The following is a 16,889-nucleotide window of genomic DNA, read 5'->3' on the forward strand; positions in this document are numbered from 1 at the left end:
GGGTTCAAGGAGACAGGCTAACCTTGATTCTCAAGATGATAGCTACCTCGGGTAGCAATCTATATTAAGCAATTTCATTTTAGTACATTGTGTTTTTTTTTTCTTTTAGGAAAGATTCCTTTTTCATATGCAAAGAACGAATTCACATATTTTGGCATAAACAGTGAAATCCAGTATTGATGCCAATCAGAGAATGACAAGTTATACATACCTAGGGTGAGCAATGGGGGTAAAGACAAAGAAAAAAACAGGAAACCCCCCACCTACACATCAATGCTTAATGTGGCCAAGACTTTCAAATGTGATTGCTTTATACCCTCAGTCTGGCAACCTTTCATAGGTAAGCATGATTTGCAGAGAACAAAACCAAATGTAACAATCACAGAACTACTGTCCTGAGAGCTTATTGGTTCCATCCCGAGGACCTCTACTGAAAGAAAGAACTGTTACACACAAAGCATTCTTTCAGCAACAAAGTATACAAAATGGAGAATGACAGTCTGAGAGTGTCACATACCATGAGTGCTTTGAATGCTAGGATTGCCTTCAGAATGTCTTGATGGTCCGGATGAGTGTCCTATCAAAGGAATACATTTACAAACAATATCAGCATATGCACATATGTATGTAACAATGCTAATGAAAAAAGAGGCCACGGGTGGAAGAGAGCTGGAAGGGGTATGTGGGGGGATTTGGAGGGAGGAGGGAAGGAGGAAATGATATAATTATATCATAATCTCAAAAATAAAAGAAATAATTAAAAATAAATAATAAAAACAGAATTAGAAGAGGTTGGATGCTGCCCTGGATGAGGTGGGATGGGCATATGGCCACAAAAGGGCAAAAAGGCAGAAGTGTGTGTGCACACATACATGAGAGAGAGAGAGAGAGTGAGAGAGAGACTCTGTGTGTGTGTGTGTGTGTGTGTGTGTGTGTGTGTGTGTGTGTGTGTGTGTGATGGAATTGTCTTATATCTTCACTATGGTGGTGATTGAGTACATGAATCCACACCTGTCTTAAAATTCATGGAACTATGAACCAAAAGAATTTTTATTTATTCTTATATTTTAAGATTATTTTATTTTTAATTATGTGTGCATATGAGGTAGAGTGAGAGAGAGAGAGAGAGAGAGAGAGAGAGAGAGAGAGAGAGAGAATATATGCACGTGAGTGTAGGTGTAGGTGGCAGAGGAGGCCAGAGGCTTTGGATTCCTCCGGAGCTGACTGGAGCGACAGGCAGTTGTGAGCTGGCTGACTTGGGTGCTGAGATTTGAACTAGGATTTACTCTTAAGTGCTGAGCTATTTCTCCAGCCCCCGAAAATTTCTTAATCGCCTAATTGCTGGAAGTACTGAGATCCTAAATTCTGGTAATTTTTTTTAATTCTTAACTTATCATATTATACAACTGACTATTTTGCATATAACCTTTGAGTTTACTATTATCTTTTTAATTAACAAGAAAATTATGCATATTTATGGTAGATAATATATTTTAATGTATACATACACATTGTAGAGCAGCAGTGTTTAGCCAAGTACAATAGACTTCTAAGACAGTTTATAATGCATCATATATTTAGTAACAGCATAATAGGTATCATTATTGAGGTAAGATTTCTCATGTCCATGACCAAGAAATAATGGGCTCCACTGTCTGTATGCTTTTATTTGGTTAGTTTGGTGGTTTTGTTTTGTTCTTTTTGGGCGTTGCTGTATTTTGTTTTCTAGGTTTGGGGAGCTTGGGGAGTTGTTTCTTGAGAAAGAACTTAAAGTTGGATGGGGAGGAAGGGGGAGAGAACTTGGGGGAAGAAAAGAATGCAATCAAAACATATTTATATTTAAATTTTTTAAAATAATATTTAATAATTAATATAGTCACTTGGAGGGACATCACTGATCCTGTAGTGCACCTAATGTTGAGGAATATGGATATGCCAGACATTCTCACCTAGGGATGCATACACTTACCCCTGAACTCAGCGGGAGAAATGAGAAGGCCAACTCTGCTCATCCAGTCTTGGGTAGAAAACAGGGTAGCAGAACTAGAGGCCTGAGTCCTGCCATAGACAGGATTATTCACAGAAAGTCTGTGTGCGTTCTTCCAGGGTAAAACTTATCCTAACAAGTGATGAGAAACCTGAATGGCGCTGGCCTAGTGGTACACTCCCAGGAAGGAAGTCAAAGCAAATGTGACCAAATGGAGTCTGAGAGGGCTAGAAGCCAGTGAGGGAGGCGGTAGGAGGAGCGCTTAGGCTTGGGACTTCCTCCTCAGCTTAGCTGTGTTCTGACGGCAGCAGTGAGAAGTGACAGTTTCTGGATTTTCGTGATAAGGAGGGAGGGCAAACCTCAAAGGGCCTAGCGAACTGGCTTAGCATACGGAAAAGCATCCCGAGGTCAACAAGAGCCCCAGTTAAGAGCCCCAGTTGAAATATCATTCTGGCAGCCCTTACCCACCAGCTCCCAACTCCCTCCAAGTTTTGGGCACTTCAAATAGCCTGAGAATGAGCTTTTCGCTCAGAGAGGGCGCTTTCAGTCTTTACAAACACTGACAAGCACCGCAGCATGGAACCATTTTCTTTAAAGATAACCAACCCCTTTAAAACCTCAAACCCTTTCTCCAGACACAGGAAGAACAACTAGGGTAAACACAGTCTTTCCCACCCACGCCTCCACACCCCATGCAAGATCAGGAAAGAACAGCTCAAGGCTCTGAAAAATCACAACGGGATCTGGGTGCTTAATTTTCAATGATCAGACCTTGTTGCAATTCATAATATTTAGAAAAGATTGTAGTTGCACTACACCCATTACCAATAACATTTAAGTTCATGAACAAAAGTGTGAGTGGACTTTGCTGTAGAGATATTGATGCCCAGTAATACACTAGTATTGGCCCCATTTATAACGAATGCCAGAGTCAGAAAAGCAAATGTCTACAGTGTTCCTATCTGCAACAAACCTATTTTTTATATTTCATTTTTTTTGTCACTCTTTATGTTTTCTGATGTTGGTGTGCTTTTCCTATCACAGTAATGTTAGTTAATACACCAGAACAATAGAGATTTGTAGGTCTGATTGCCACTGGCCCATCCCCTACAGCAGCAATTCTCAACTGTGGGCTGAGACTCCCTTAGGGTCACGTGGCAGATAGCCTGCATATCACATACTCATTACGATTCATAACAGTAGCAAGATTACAGTTATGAAGTCGCAATGTAATAATTTGTGGTTGAAGCTTACTACAACAGGATGGACTGTATTAAAGGGGCACAGTGTTAGGAAGGCTAGGAGCCACTGCTCTAGAGACAAGATGACAAAAGGAAATCTAAGTCAATCAATGAGCATAGTCTTGAGGGAAGCAACAGGGCTGAGACCCGGAAGAGATGAGTGAAGAGAGGGAGTAATGATAACTGTGCAGCAGGAATGAAGGGGGATCATCTTTTGTTGCATAAAGAGGAAAGTTAGGAGATCTTTGGGGAAGACGGAAGATGAGGTCAAGTAGCATTGGAAACCAAGATGTTTTCTGGATTCGTAACAAAGCTGCTTTGGAGGCAGGGCATTGCTTTGTGCAGCACACAGGATACCAGTGGGCAGAGGACTTTGCTGAAGCTTGCTTTCCCTTACCTCCATATGTCGCTCCAGCTCTTGCAAGAGAGTAACATACTTCTCCAGTCGCATGAACGGCTTGCTGAGGCTTGTCGTTAAAATGAGGACACCTGGGCTGGCTGCACCTTGATTTTCCATGAATCGTTCTAGATCATCACTACAGTTTGTTTTTTTTTTTCAAAAAGAAAAAAAGTATATACTTTCAATACTGCTGGATATCTGAGGTCAGTATTACTGTGTTAGTATATTTTGCACACTGAAACCAATCATTATCCATCCCTCCAGTGCCCTTAGCTCTGTGCCCAGCACAGAGGAGATGGTGATAAGCCACACTTGGGATCCCTGATTGAGCATCTACTGGGGAGCAGACTCTGTCCTGACACGGTGCTACAGCAATGAGCAAAATGAAAATGCCCCCTTGAAGGAGGCTGTACCCAGGTGACAAGGTGAAGAGTCTACCAGACGACTCTGAGGTTAACATAGCATGTTTTCTTGGTCACTTCAGTCTACTTGTTTGCTGGTCTGATGCCCAGATTGACCATCCAGTAAACCCTCCCTTTTGGGCGACTGAACCAAAAGCTATATTCAGGCAGGAGGTTGTTGGTGTGACTAACCACACAGTCATTTTGCCTAGGACTTTAATACAGTTCTGCAGGCTACCTGAACACTCCCAGAAGACAACATATTGGTGGGAATCAAAGTATGTTTCATGAGCTGAGCCCTAAAAACCATACATATCTCAGATGCTGCTTTCTCTGTGTTTCAGTGCCTTTCTAGATTGTTTCTATCAACAAAGTCTGGGACTGCAAGGCCATTTGATAGACACTTAAAATATAGTGAACTAAGTGTGGTGGTTTGTGTAGTCCTAGTGCTCAGGATGTAGGAGAATCTCCATGAAATAAAGTCAGACTGAGCTACAAGGTCATCCTGAGCTAAATAGTGACTTCTAGGGCAGACTGAGATAAAAAAAAAATGAGATTCTGTATAAAAGAACAAAATAAAAGGAAGAAAAGGGAAGAGGAATATGAATGGAGGAAAAGAGAAAGAAAAAGAAGAAAGAAGGAGGGAGAGATGGAGGGAGGAAGAGAAAGATGGAAGGAAGAGTGAGAGATGGGTGAAGGAAGAAATTGGAGAGAAAGAAAGGAAGCTACTTCCTGAGAGTTTATTTTGAAACTTTTGCTTTCTTCCTTGACCACTTAACCTGCTTGGTCCCCTGTACGTATCCAGATTTCCTTGGGTGTTTTTATTCCTGTCCATTCCCACTGCTACTGCCTAAGTCCAAGCCTTCATCATACCCCACATCCCATCTAGCACAGTTCAGTAGGTCGAGTGTTTCCCTGGCTTCCTGTCTCTCTCCACTCACCATCCTTCAAGAAGGTGCTTCAGCATCAAAGCTTTCCCACTCCAGAACGTCCAAGCGCCTACACGGTAGTCTTCACCTTTTGAGACAGCTGCTGGCCTCACCAACCTTCCTTGTCACCGCAAACAAAAATTCTCTACTAAAAAGTGGCCAAATTTCCTTTTCTTGAACGTACTTTGCATAGTGGTCCCAAACTACAGTGTTACTACAGCTTGTGAAATGTGTTCAGAGAAACTCACCGTCAGCAATTGAGGGCAAATGGGATTGGAAATGGTACTCTCTATTACAAATGAACTCTGTTTTCAGGTTTCTGGATGCAGTTGAGGATGCAGTTTCAGCAACCACAATAGCAGCCCTGGCCATGCAGCACCATGTGTGCCTTGGGAGCAGCTAGGTCACAACTGAACGATCGCATCAAATCATCAGTGTTATCCAGGATATCCATTCCCCAGCCATGCTCTACAGGCAGCTGAGGCAAAGTACTGTACAGAACGTGAGCCCTGAGTAACTCATCCATAAAACATAAAAAGCAGGAGCTGGAGAAAGACTTGGCAATTAATGGTATATACCACTGCTCTTGCAGAGGACCAGAGCTGTCCCTAGCACCCACATCAGACAGCTCAACTGCCTATAATTCCAGTTTCAAGGGATTTGACACTCTCCTAGACCTGATGGGTACCTTCACTTTCATGCACGCATCCCACACATAGAAATGCACATACACACATGATTAAAAGTAAAAGAAACCTTAAAACAAAACAAAACAGATAGCCGGGCAGTGGTGGCGCACACTTTTAAGCCCGACACTCAGGAAGCAGAGGAGGGTGGATTTTTGTGAGTTCAAGACCAGCCTGGCCTACAAGAGCTAGTTCCAAGACAGGCACCAAAGCTACACATGTCTCAAAAAACTAAACAACAAAACAAAACAAAACAAAAACCAGATAAAACCTATGTCCTAATAAAACTGCTCAGATGAAGCTGATGGGATTTGTAAAGCTACCATTTTATATTAAGGATTTCAGTATAGGTGTTTCTCCCATTTTATAGTTAAGAAACCTGAGGCCCAGGAAGGCCAGCAGCCAGTGAGTGCTATGGGGAACTGAATACGCAGGTCTGAAGCCAAACCTTGGGTTTGTCCACACCATGACCCCGCCTCTCTACAGAAAGGGATTTGGTCATCTTCAGCCAGAAGATGAATTATTACTACCTTTTCAAGACACACACCTGGCTAGAATCGTATCTTTCAAATTTCCTAGGACCCATGATTTGCAGCTTAATGGATAATCAACTGATGTTTAATTTTCAACCAAGAGATTAAAGAGATAAAAGTTATCCTTTACAAAAATATAATTAAGAAAGTACATTTGAGCAGACATGTAATCTGAAGAAAATAGCTTTCCTAATTTCTTTTCAGTTTGCTAAATAAGCTTTGTGTTTTCTTTCTATGACTAAATGACTGCCAATCTTCCATATTCTGCTCTAATTGCAGTGAGAGTGGCAGCAATTAATAGCACAGGCTCATGGACACTGTGCCAGTACTTTTCATGAAGCATTCTAATTCTTAGGCTTGGTAAATATTATAAAGCAATTTAACTTTTTTTCAAAATAACATGAGACACTGTCTTGGACTAAAACAGATTATTGGTGAGAAAAGAAAATGTTACTAATGAAATGAACCAAATTATTCTATAGAAATACCGCCTGTTGTGATAAATTAATTCTAAAAGACACACTTAGACAAATAAACTTAATATGCAAATCAATATTACATGTATTATATACAAATAAAATTTACAAATGTATAATCATTATACTTAAATCCCCAAAACCCACAGAGGAAAGAAGAGCTAACTCTGAAAGCTGTCTTCTGACCTCTACACCTGGGCTGTTGTGTATCACACACACACAAGCACATGCACACACACACACACACACACACACACGGACATGCACACATACACGCATGTACACACACATGCAATTGAAATGTCAAAAACCTTTTCTGTGCAATCTCTATACTGACTTTGAATTTGAATGAACACAACACTAACATAGTACTGCATCAGTGACTCCTCCCCGTCCTACCCCCTCCTCAAGAGCCTTTCTTTGGAACTGTGGTACCCTGGCATGAGGAATGGGAAGCTTTGACTTCTAGCCAGTGGAAAAGTCACAGGAGCACTGCTTACTCTGGGTTGAATGATCCCTATTTTCCTTTCTCCATTTTCTAGCCCCTAGTTTTATGCTTCTGTTTGTTTAGAAATAGAGTCTCCCGTAGCCCATGTTAGCCTTCAATTCCTGATTCCCCTACCATTACTTCCCAAATATTGAGATTACAGGAACACACACCACCACCATACCCGATTTGTCTGCTTTTTTGCCCCCACCACTTTTTGTGTGCTGCTTGCTAGTTAGTCGTGTCTCCTCAAAGACACAAAGAAAACACGACTTAGGCTTAGAGTTGTTTCCTGTCTTCCATGTCCATAGAGCAAACGGCTAGTTCTTTGGGGGGTTTTCTCAACATTATTATTACTAGCAACCTGGTAAAGAGAGGGTGAGAAAAATTAATGAGGAGAAAAGTACACGGGGTGTCTGTGGTAGCCACGGCAACGGCAATGGAGATGCACTCCAGAGCTGTGTGAGCGCACACACTTCCTTTCTTGGCTCTCTCTTTTAACCCTCTCCCTCGTGGAGAGGACGGTCAGATGCTATATACCAAAGCACGGGGAAGAAGTGGGTATTTCTGTAAGGGAGCAGTTATTCCCAAGAAGAGCCCGAATGGTACCTTAGCAAGTCAGCAGGGGAGAGAGAGGGGAAATCCCAGAAGACCTTACCCAGTGGATCACAGAAAACAGAGGCAGCCGTTCAAATATATGTAAATATGGGGGCCTAGCAAAGCTGGGATCTAATTATGTATTCAAACTCAGGCAACACTCTGCCACATTTTAAACAGGGCATCTGTATGTAATCATCCAATTTGAAGGCTGAATGTGTTCTTGTGGTCAACAACTGCATGTGAGCATTTCTGGTTAGATATTGCCACCTACAGACCCAAAGGGAGAAGTTCACCTGAGCCTGACAACTTGACAAGGCAAAGAGAAATACATTAATGTCCATATTTCAGTAGAAGCCCTTATCAGAGTAAGACTTTAATTGGAATCTTCTGTAAATTTCATTCAACTATGCCTTGTATCTCACGTGTCATGAGTTATCAATAGATGCATCCAAAATTTCAGAGATTGTATTCAAAGCACAAATAAAATCTCATCCCATACATGTAAATAAGTTAGAAGATAGACATGTAGTGCCTCAAATACCCTAGTGAGTCTTCTATCAGTTTAAGATGTGTCATCAAATTCCCACAAAGCACCACTAATCAAAACCAAGCCAAAAGAGTCTTACAATTCTTAAAATCATAGAGAATCTTTAAAATAATCATGCAACACATTTGAAATCAGAATGATTAAAGGGATTTCTAATGTTCCTTATAGGATTCCCTCATTAAGAAATATAGATGTATAAAGCACATATGGTATCAGGTCCTTTGTGCTATGTGCTGTGAACTTTGTTTACACTGTTTCATTTAATCATTAAGAAAGACAACTGAGCCGAGCGGTGGTGGTGCACACCTTTAATCCCAGCACTCAGGAGGCAGAGGCAGGCGGATCTCTGAGTTCGAGGCCAGCCTGGTCTACAAGAGCTAGTTCCAGGACAGACTCTAGAAACTACAGGGAAACCCTGTCTCGAAAAACAAAAAAAAAGAAAGACAACTGATATTTATGTTAGGTGACTCCTGTCCTGCAATGCTAGTTGGAACAAGATAAAAGTGGTAAAAAAATTTAGGATCAGATCAGGCAAAGGCACATATAGACTTAAAAAGTGAATGGTGGGACAGAAGAGATAGCTCCGTGGTTGAGATTGCTTGCATTGCTACAGAATTGTGAGTCCCATAGTTCAGATCTCAGCATCTAGGTAACAAGCTGGGTGTCCAGAAAATGCCTGTAACTGAGTTCTGAGTGATCCAACATCCTTGTCTGGATTTCATGTTGTGTAGGTGCTCTCCCTTCTCCCCCCCCCCCCTTCTCTTTAACACACACAAATACGTAAATAAATACATACGAAACCAAGAAAGTGGGGGCAAGTTCTACTTTCAGGATGGTGGCAGGAGATGTTCATTGTGATCACTCTCCAGCATAGAGAAATAGAGAAAGATCAAAGCCCAGAGGCCAAAGATAGATGGGAAAAATTAAGTTAAGAAAAGCTGGCTAGAAACAAGGGAAGCTAATACTGGACATTCACAAGAAAGAATAAGCCTTCATTGGTGTGGGACAATTCTGTTTTCTGTCAATTATGTTTTAAATAAGTGCTGATTGGCCAGTAGTCGGGCAGGAAGTATAGGCGGGACAACCAGATATGAAGTAGAGGCAGGGCAATGAAAACAGGAGTATTCTAGGAAGAAGGAAGCTCTTTCTGCAGTCCTGTCCAGACACTGAAGAAGCAGGATGTGATCTGCCCTGCTAAAAAAGATACTGAGCCATGTGGCCAACATAGATAAGAATAATGGGTTAACATAAGTTTTAAGAGCTAATACAAAGCCTGAGCTAATGGACCAATCAGTTTATAACTTACGTAGACCTCTGTGTGATTTTCTTTGGGACATACCAGCTGTGGGAACTGGGCAGGACAGAAGCCCCAACAAGCAGGCCCACATGTTACACTCCATGTGATTTATTTGAGAGCTGAATGGTGCCCCCTCCCCAAAGAATAAACATCCAGAGGATACGATTTTTTTTAAAAAAGGCAGCAAGAGACAGACATGCACCATGGACTGTGGAATCTGGATAATATTAAAAGCTGATTTTACAGCAGAGTCACAGGGGCCAGAGGGCAGTGGCCTGACAGACTCAAAATACTGAAGGAAATAAAATTGCCAAGCCAGACTTCCACAACCACCCAAACTACCATTGAAAACTGAAGCATTTTCGCACACAAACTGAGAGACTCCCTCTCTAGGAAAGCTACCTTCCGAGAAATACTAAGCGAGGATATTCAGGCTGAAAGCAAATAAATCTGGATATAAGTTTATATTCACATATAAAAGCAAAGAGCAACAGTAACCTCCATCACTTACGGAAGACAGGACAAATGTATGCATCCTGTTGTTGTTGCTCCCCTAACTGAAATAAAGTCAACTGCACATAAAAAAAACCACATAAGAAACACATCTTCTCTAAACCTATAAGAAATGCTAAAGGAGATTTTTCAAGCTGAGAAAAAAACTTTAGTAAGTACTGAGCACAGGGAAGCAAAAAGAAAACTCATTAGTGAAAGTGAGGTACCCCATCACTCCGATAGCATAAAAGAAGAGGATAAGGAATTCAAAGGTATTCCTTACCACATGGTGAGTCCCAGAGTTGCAGGCCAGTTTGAGCTCCATGAAACCTTGTCTTAAAACAACACACACACACACACACACACACACACACACACACACACCCCAAAAAAAACAAACAGAAAAAAAACAACCCTGGACCAGTAAGAAGACTCGGTGAGTAAGGGTATTTGACATAAGGCCTAAAGGGCCTGATGGTCCAAGTTTGATCCCTGGAACCTATATCATGGAGAGACTCTACAAGTTGTCCTCTGACCTCCATACAGTCTTTGGCACACGTGTCCCCTGCCTTCCCATTCACCCCCACCACACAAATAAATGTGATTTTAAAAATATTGAATGACAGGGCCATTGAATTCATGAGTTAACAGCAGTTGTGGTTGCCTGAACAAGACCTGCACAGGATGGAGTCAGTCAGTACTCCATCGAGCACGGATGGGGGAGGAGCTCCTAAGGCCCTGCCCCAGTTGAGAGGTTATTGACAGTTAATGGCTTCTGGAGGAGAAACAGTTATATTTCTTCAAGGAAGTAGCCACTGGGATGTTGGCTATGGTCCAGCAAACAGCTCTATATCCTCGTGCATGCATGTCATCCCTAATTAAACTCATTGGGTTATGAGAAACAAAAGACATGAAAGTGTGGATAAGAGGTGTTCCAGAGGGAATGAAAGGGGAACAGGAAAGAATGGGGTATATGACCAAAATACATTGTACAGCTGGGCATTATGGTGCACACCTTTAATACTAGCACTCAGGAGGCAGAGGCAGGCAGATCACTGAGAGTTCAATGCCACCCTGGTCTACATAGCAAATTCTAAGCCAGCTACACAATGAGATCATGTCTCAAAAAACATGTATATGTGTACAAAATCATCAAGAATGAATAAAATACTGTTTAAAGTTAAAATTTTAAGATGAAAATTTGAAAAAAAAATAAGGCAAAGGTGCTGGAGAGGTGGTCCAGTCAGCCAAGCCTAAGGACCTGAATTTGGATCCCTAGCACCCACGTGTTGCAGACATCTACCATCCCAGGGCTTAGAGGACAGAGACAAGAGGATACTGGGAGCTGCTGGCCAGCTAGGCTAACTGTGTAGCTGTGGGTGTGGGGAGCTGAGAAAAGCAAGGGAATGTCTTTTGTTTGACATGGGCATGACTGTGTCAAGTACCCCAAAGCCTCAGACCAGGGCAATGGCAAAGCCTTCTGCTGGGGTGAAGCTCATAGGAATGAAAAGTTTGTAAATGGTCTGAGTGGGAAGGCTGATAGTGTGTGCAAGTGTGTTTATGAATGACTGATCAGTATGTGTGTCAAAACTAGCAACTGCATCTTCCTCCTTCTGATGACTGCATCAGAGACTGCTTCCCTACAAAGATCTCCTACTGAGACTAGTTAACTCCTCCCTACCCTGAGCTTTACTTAATAAATGCACTGAGGTTCTGGGTTGTTGCATAGTTGGTGCCACTATATCAGAGTGGCACAGGTGGCAGAAGGCCCACCTTGATGTGGGAGTCTCCTCTGTGTGCTGTGATTAGCATTAATGAATAAGGAAACTGCCTGGCCTGTTGATAGGACAGAACTTAGGTAGGTGGGCAAGACAGAACTGAATGCTGAGAGAAAGAAGGGTGGAGTCAGAGAGACACCATGGAGCCTCCAGAGACAGACATGCTGAATCATTCTTGGTAAGCCAGTGCCACGTGGTGATATACAGATTAATAGAAATGGGTTAAATTAATATGTAAGAGTTAGCCAATAAGAAGCTAGAGCTAATGGGCCAAGCAGTGATTTAACTAACACAGTTTCTGTGTGGTTATTTCGGGGCTAAGCTAGTCGGGCGGCTGGGATGAACAAGCAGGCCTTCCTCCAACACTATCTGACCACAGTTTATCTGTACATGTGTCTGTCCTTTCTTCATTCCCTGTTGCCTGAATCAGGTCAATCTCAGCAAATGGTCGAGCTCCAGATTTAGAGCTTCTCTCAAAAAAATATGAAAAGTAATGCATTTAACACTGACTTTTGAGCTTTGTGTGCATGTGTGCACACCTGTGAACATGTCCATACACATCACACACACACACACACACACACACACACACACACACACAGAGAGAGAGAGAGAGAGAGAGAGAGAGAGAGAGAGAGAGAGAGAGAACGGGGCCATGTTGCGTCCCAGCCTCTTTAGCTCCTTATCTGGTGGCATGATTTTTCCTTGCCATGCTCCTGCCGTGGTGATACGAACCTCACTGACTTCCTCACCAAAGCCAAGAAAATGTCAGTGCCATGGCCATGAGCCATCCAGAACCATGAGCCTTATAAAGTTGGCCAGATTCGGTATTTTGTTATGGAAAAGAAAACATGCAATTATATCTCCCAATTCCTTTTTACTAAAGTACCCAACAGTTCTCAGATACAACTTTCTTGCTGTAAAAAAAGCTAATTTTTGTTTTATCACAGATAAGTCCCTCAACTTGCATCCACTTAGCTCCTCCTGTAATTCTCTCTCTCATCAACACAGCTGTCGCAGTATTAAAATCCCAAGCCACGTGACCCAGTCCACAGACCTGGCTGAGCCCAACCTGTGAGTCATCCCATTTCAACTGCCAAAACATGTGGCCACAGAAGCCTCTAAAATTATTTCTCCTCCTCAAGGAGACTATCTGAAAGAATTTAGCGGAAACTGGGTTTTGGGTGTGTTTTTGAAAGATAAAGGGGGGCCCATTTAACACAATGATAGAAGGTTTGACAAACTGTCACCTATAGTAATACAGAAAATGCTGAATAAATTGATGGATCTAAGATTTTCAGGCAAACCACATAAACTGTCAACTGGTTTCTCATTACAACATAACCGTCAAACAAAGAGAAGGTACTAAAAAAAATTTCCTCCCATTTTTTAGAAGAATTTTGAGGTGTTCTAAAGGAGGCAGGACTCCCTGGAATGAACATTCTTCATCTCTCTAGAAATTAAATGACTATTTACAATTTAAAAAATTTATTTATTTTATGTGTATGGGTGTCTTGCCTGCAGATATGTCTGTGTATCGCATGCATGACTGGTACCCACGGAGGCCAGAGAAAGTATGGGATTCCCCTGGGACTGGAGTTACAGATGGTTGTGAGCCACTATGTGGGTGCTAGGAAACAAACCTTGGTACTCTGCGAGAGCAGCCAGTACTCTTAAATCCTGAGCCATTCCTTCAGCTCCCAAATTAAAAAAGTTTTAAATTAGAAAATGGTTTCAGTGCAAAAACAAACAAACACACAAAACTAAATCAAGAGTGGGCTGTAAGATAAGTAGTAAGCCTCTGTCCTTACATGAGGAGTTATGTATGGCTGAGAGCTCTGGGGAAGAACGTGGTCCCTGGTGGGTTGAAAAGTGTGGTCACTAGTGGGTTGATGGTACTGTAGTGGAAGTGAGGAATATGGGCAGCCCAGATGGGCCATTTGTTTTTAAAAAGGAGGATATGAAGTTGGGCTGGGGGTGAAAGGTGGATCTGGGAGGAGTTAATGAAAAAAGGAACGGAGGGTGAATGTGACCAAAATACACTGTATGCATATATGAAGGCCTTAAAGAATTAATAAAACTAGCATATAGATTAATGTATGTATGCATACAGGATTTTTGTTTATTATTGTTTTTGACAATTTTCTACATGATATAATATTTAGTGATCATATCCAACCCCTTTACCTTCTCTTACCCTCTTCATGCTTCCACTGACCCGCTATTTCTTCCCCAGCTAGTTTTCCTCCTGCCTTCCCATCTTCTATGTGTGATGCACTGAGTTTATTGATAATCACTTGCATGGGTAGAGCTCATTTACTGTAGTATGAGCAACTTGCCAATGGCTACACCAGTGAAGAAAAGAACTCTCCCTCGCTTGGTTATTCTTAACATGTTATTTAACAGTTTGGCAGGGATTCCCAAATAGAAAAGGGCTTGGTATTAAAAAAAAGTTTTTGGTTAGAGTTTTTAATCTTATGGAATAAATTCCCATTAAGGCATACAATCCACAAAATTTGTAAGAGGTCTTTGCTGGTCTAAGCACTTCTGACTCAGACTAAGTGGACCAAAGCTCTCACAAAATGAAGATGCTTGTACTTCCAAACCATTATGGCAGAAATAAGACTGAAAAAAAAGACTCATTGGCGAACATAGAATAAGTTTCACAGAAAAAGTAAAATTAGAAGAGCAAAATTAAAAGAGTAAAATTAAAAGACTAAAATTAAAAGAGCAAGGCTAGAGCCCAGAGCTATTGAGAACTGACATCAGAAAGTAGTACTAAGCCGGGATGCAACGACTACTGGAGCCAGCTAGCAGCTCTATGGAGAATCGCTACAGAACAGTGATGGCTGTACAATTCCCCGTTCCTCCTCCCCATGTCACCTAGTTGTTGGTTGGATGGTATTTTATAATTATTTGCTAAATTTATTTTAAGTGACACATAAAAAGTATAAAAATGCACACACCAAACAAAAACAAATACATAAATAAATAAAATCTTAATTGTGGCCCAAACCAGTTGTGCAAAAGGATCACAAAATTCGGAACCTGTCTCGGCTTCAGAGTGAGTCAGTTTGGACAATTTAGTGAGATACTCTCTCAAAATAAAAAGTAAAAAAGAGGTCTGGGAATATAGGTTAGGAGTACAATGTTTGTGAATCGTGCTTGAGGTTCTAGATTCAATATTCAGTACCAAAAATGAGAAAAGTAACTACATAAATTCAAAATGCTCTAATATCATAATCATGCTAGATAACACACCAATTTCTCTACCATATAGACTAAAAACAAAATTTAAAAATTAATACATTAATTTATTGCTAGACAGACAATGGAAAAGCTATAAAACAAGGCATTAAAATTCAAATTATGTGGAAGAATGGAATACATGTATGGACCTTCTGTCATTATGCTTTCTGATTCTCTTTGGTGTTTCTGTTTTCATGTTTATGATCTTGTTGATTGTTATCATTTCAAAATATGTTCTCCTCAAAAAAGGTTTTTGTAACATTCAATGTAACCACAAAAATTCTCTATGGTAGACAAACAAAAAATAAGAAAGGAACCAAAGCATACCAATAGAGTTAAGTTACTTAACCACAAAGGAAGAGTATAAGACAGCGAGGCAAGAGGAAACTACAAGTGAACTTGAAAACAAGTTACGAAGGACTGCAGTACAACCCTGCTATTGACAATTACCCGCGTGCAAATAGAATGGAATGGATTAGCAAAAGGAAGACCCAGCTGTGTTATATAGAAGGAACTCCATGGTGTAAACTTAGAAGTGAAGGGGGCTAGATGTTGTGGCTTGTATCTATAATCCCAACACTTAAGGAAAAGAAGCCGGGAAGGTTGTTGTGAGTTTGAAGTCAGCCTTTAGGTATAGAGTACAATTCTGCCACAAAGATGCCCCATACAAATTGAGTCCAGAAGAAAACAGGAATATTCACACCTCCATTACATATAATGTAATGTAGACTTTAAATCACAAAATAATGATGAAGGGATCAATTCAGTAAAACAATTCCAAGTCCTCAATATATACAACATATGCAAGTAAATATATAAAGCAAATACCAGGAAACCTGAAGAGACAAACTCCAGCACAATAACAGCTGGAGACTTTTGCGCCCCTCCTTCAGGAGCAGTAGACATATGCAACAAAAGAACATTGGAATTAAATTGCATGCTAGACCAAATGGACCTCATAGGCATGTACAAAGCATCCCAGGCAACAGCTGCAGAATATGTTTCTCCTCAGCAGCATACAGAACATTCTCCAAGTTATGTCAAACAGCAGGCTACAAAACAAACTAAACACTGGGCATTAAAACTATAAGTCTGCAACAAGAAAAACTTTGGAAACTACACAAATACATGTCAATTAGGAAACTTATTCGTGATCAAGGAAAGACTAAAAAAAAGATACTGAAAACTTTTTGAAACAAATAAAAATGGAGACACAACATGCCAAAAATTCTGATACAGAGAAAAAAAACACTAAAAATAATTTTCATTTTTTTGTTGAGACAGCTGATATCATAGAAATACACAAAGGTCTTAGAAATTATTATTATACAGTATCAAGCTATACAGAAGAAATGGACAAATTTTCAATCATATACCTTACCAAGACTAAAACATGAAGAAATAGAACAACTGCACAGACGAATAAAGTAATGACATTGAATTGGGAATAAATCTTCCATCCAAGAAAACCGTAGGACCAACTGGTTTCACTAATAAATTCTACTTTTGCAAGAAGAACAAATGCCAGTCCTTTCTAAATTATTCCAAAATATAAATGAGGTGGAAATTATTCAAAGTAGATTTTATAAGGCCAGCATTGCTCTTGTAAATCTACACCAGTATCCATGAATAACAAAGATGTAAAAACCCTCAACAGAATCCTAGAAACTTGACCCAACAGCACATTCAAAAGATTATTCACCATGATTAAGTGAAATTTGTCCTAGGGGTACAGGTAGGGCTCAGTATTCACCAATTAATAAACATAGTATAACCTATCAGTACA

At 40.7% G+C, this 16,889-nt stretch overlaps 1 protein-coding gene across 1 annotated transcript in view; it reads right to left on the bottom strand.

Moving 5' to 3' along the window:
• The window catches only part of Arhgef6 (Rac/Cdc42 guanine nucleotide exchange factor 6), a 119,982-nt gene that overhangs the window by 21,318 nt on the left and 81,775 nt on the right, over positions 1-16,889 (bottom strand). Inside the window, 2 exon segments of the mRNA XM_038317173.1 lie at positions 518-577; positions 3,626-3,764. Of these exon segments, the coding sequence (XP_038173101.1) occupies positions 518-577; positions 3,626-3,764 (199 nt within the window).

Source organism: Arvicola amphibius, chromosome X, assembly GCF_903992535.2.
Source record: "Arvicola amphibius chromosome X, mArvAmp1.2, whole genome shotgun sequence".
NCBI classification, from domain to species: Eukaryota; Metazoa; Chordata; class Mammalia; order Rodentia; family Cricetidae; genus Arvicola; species Arvicola amphibius.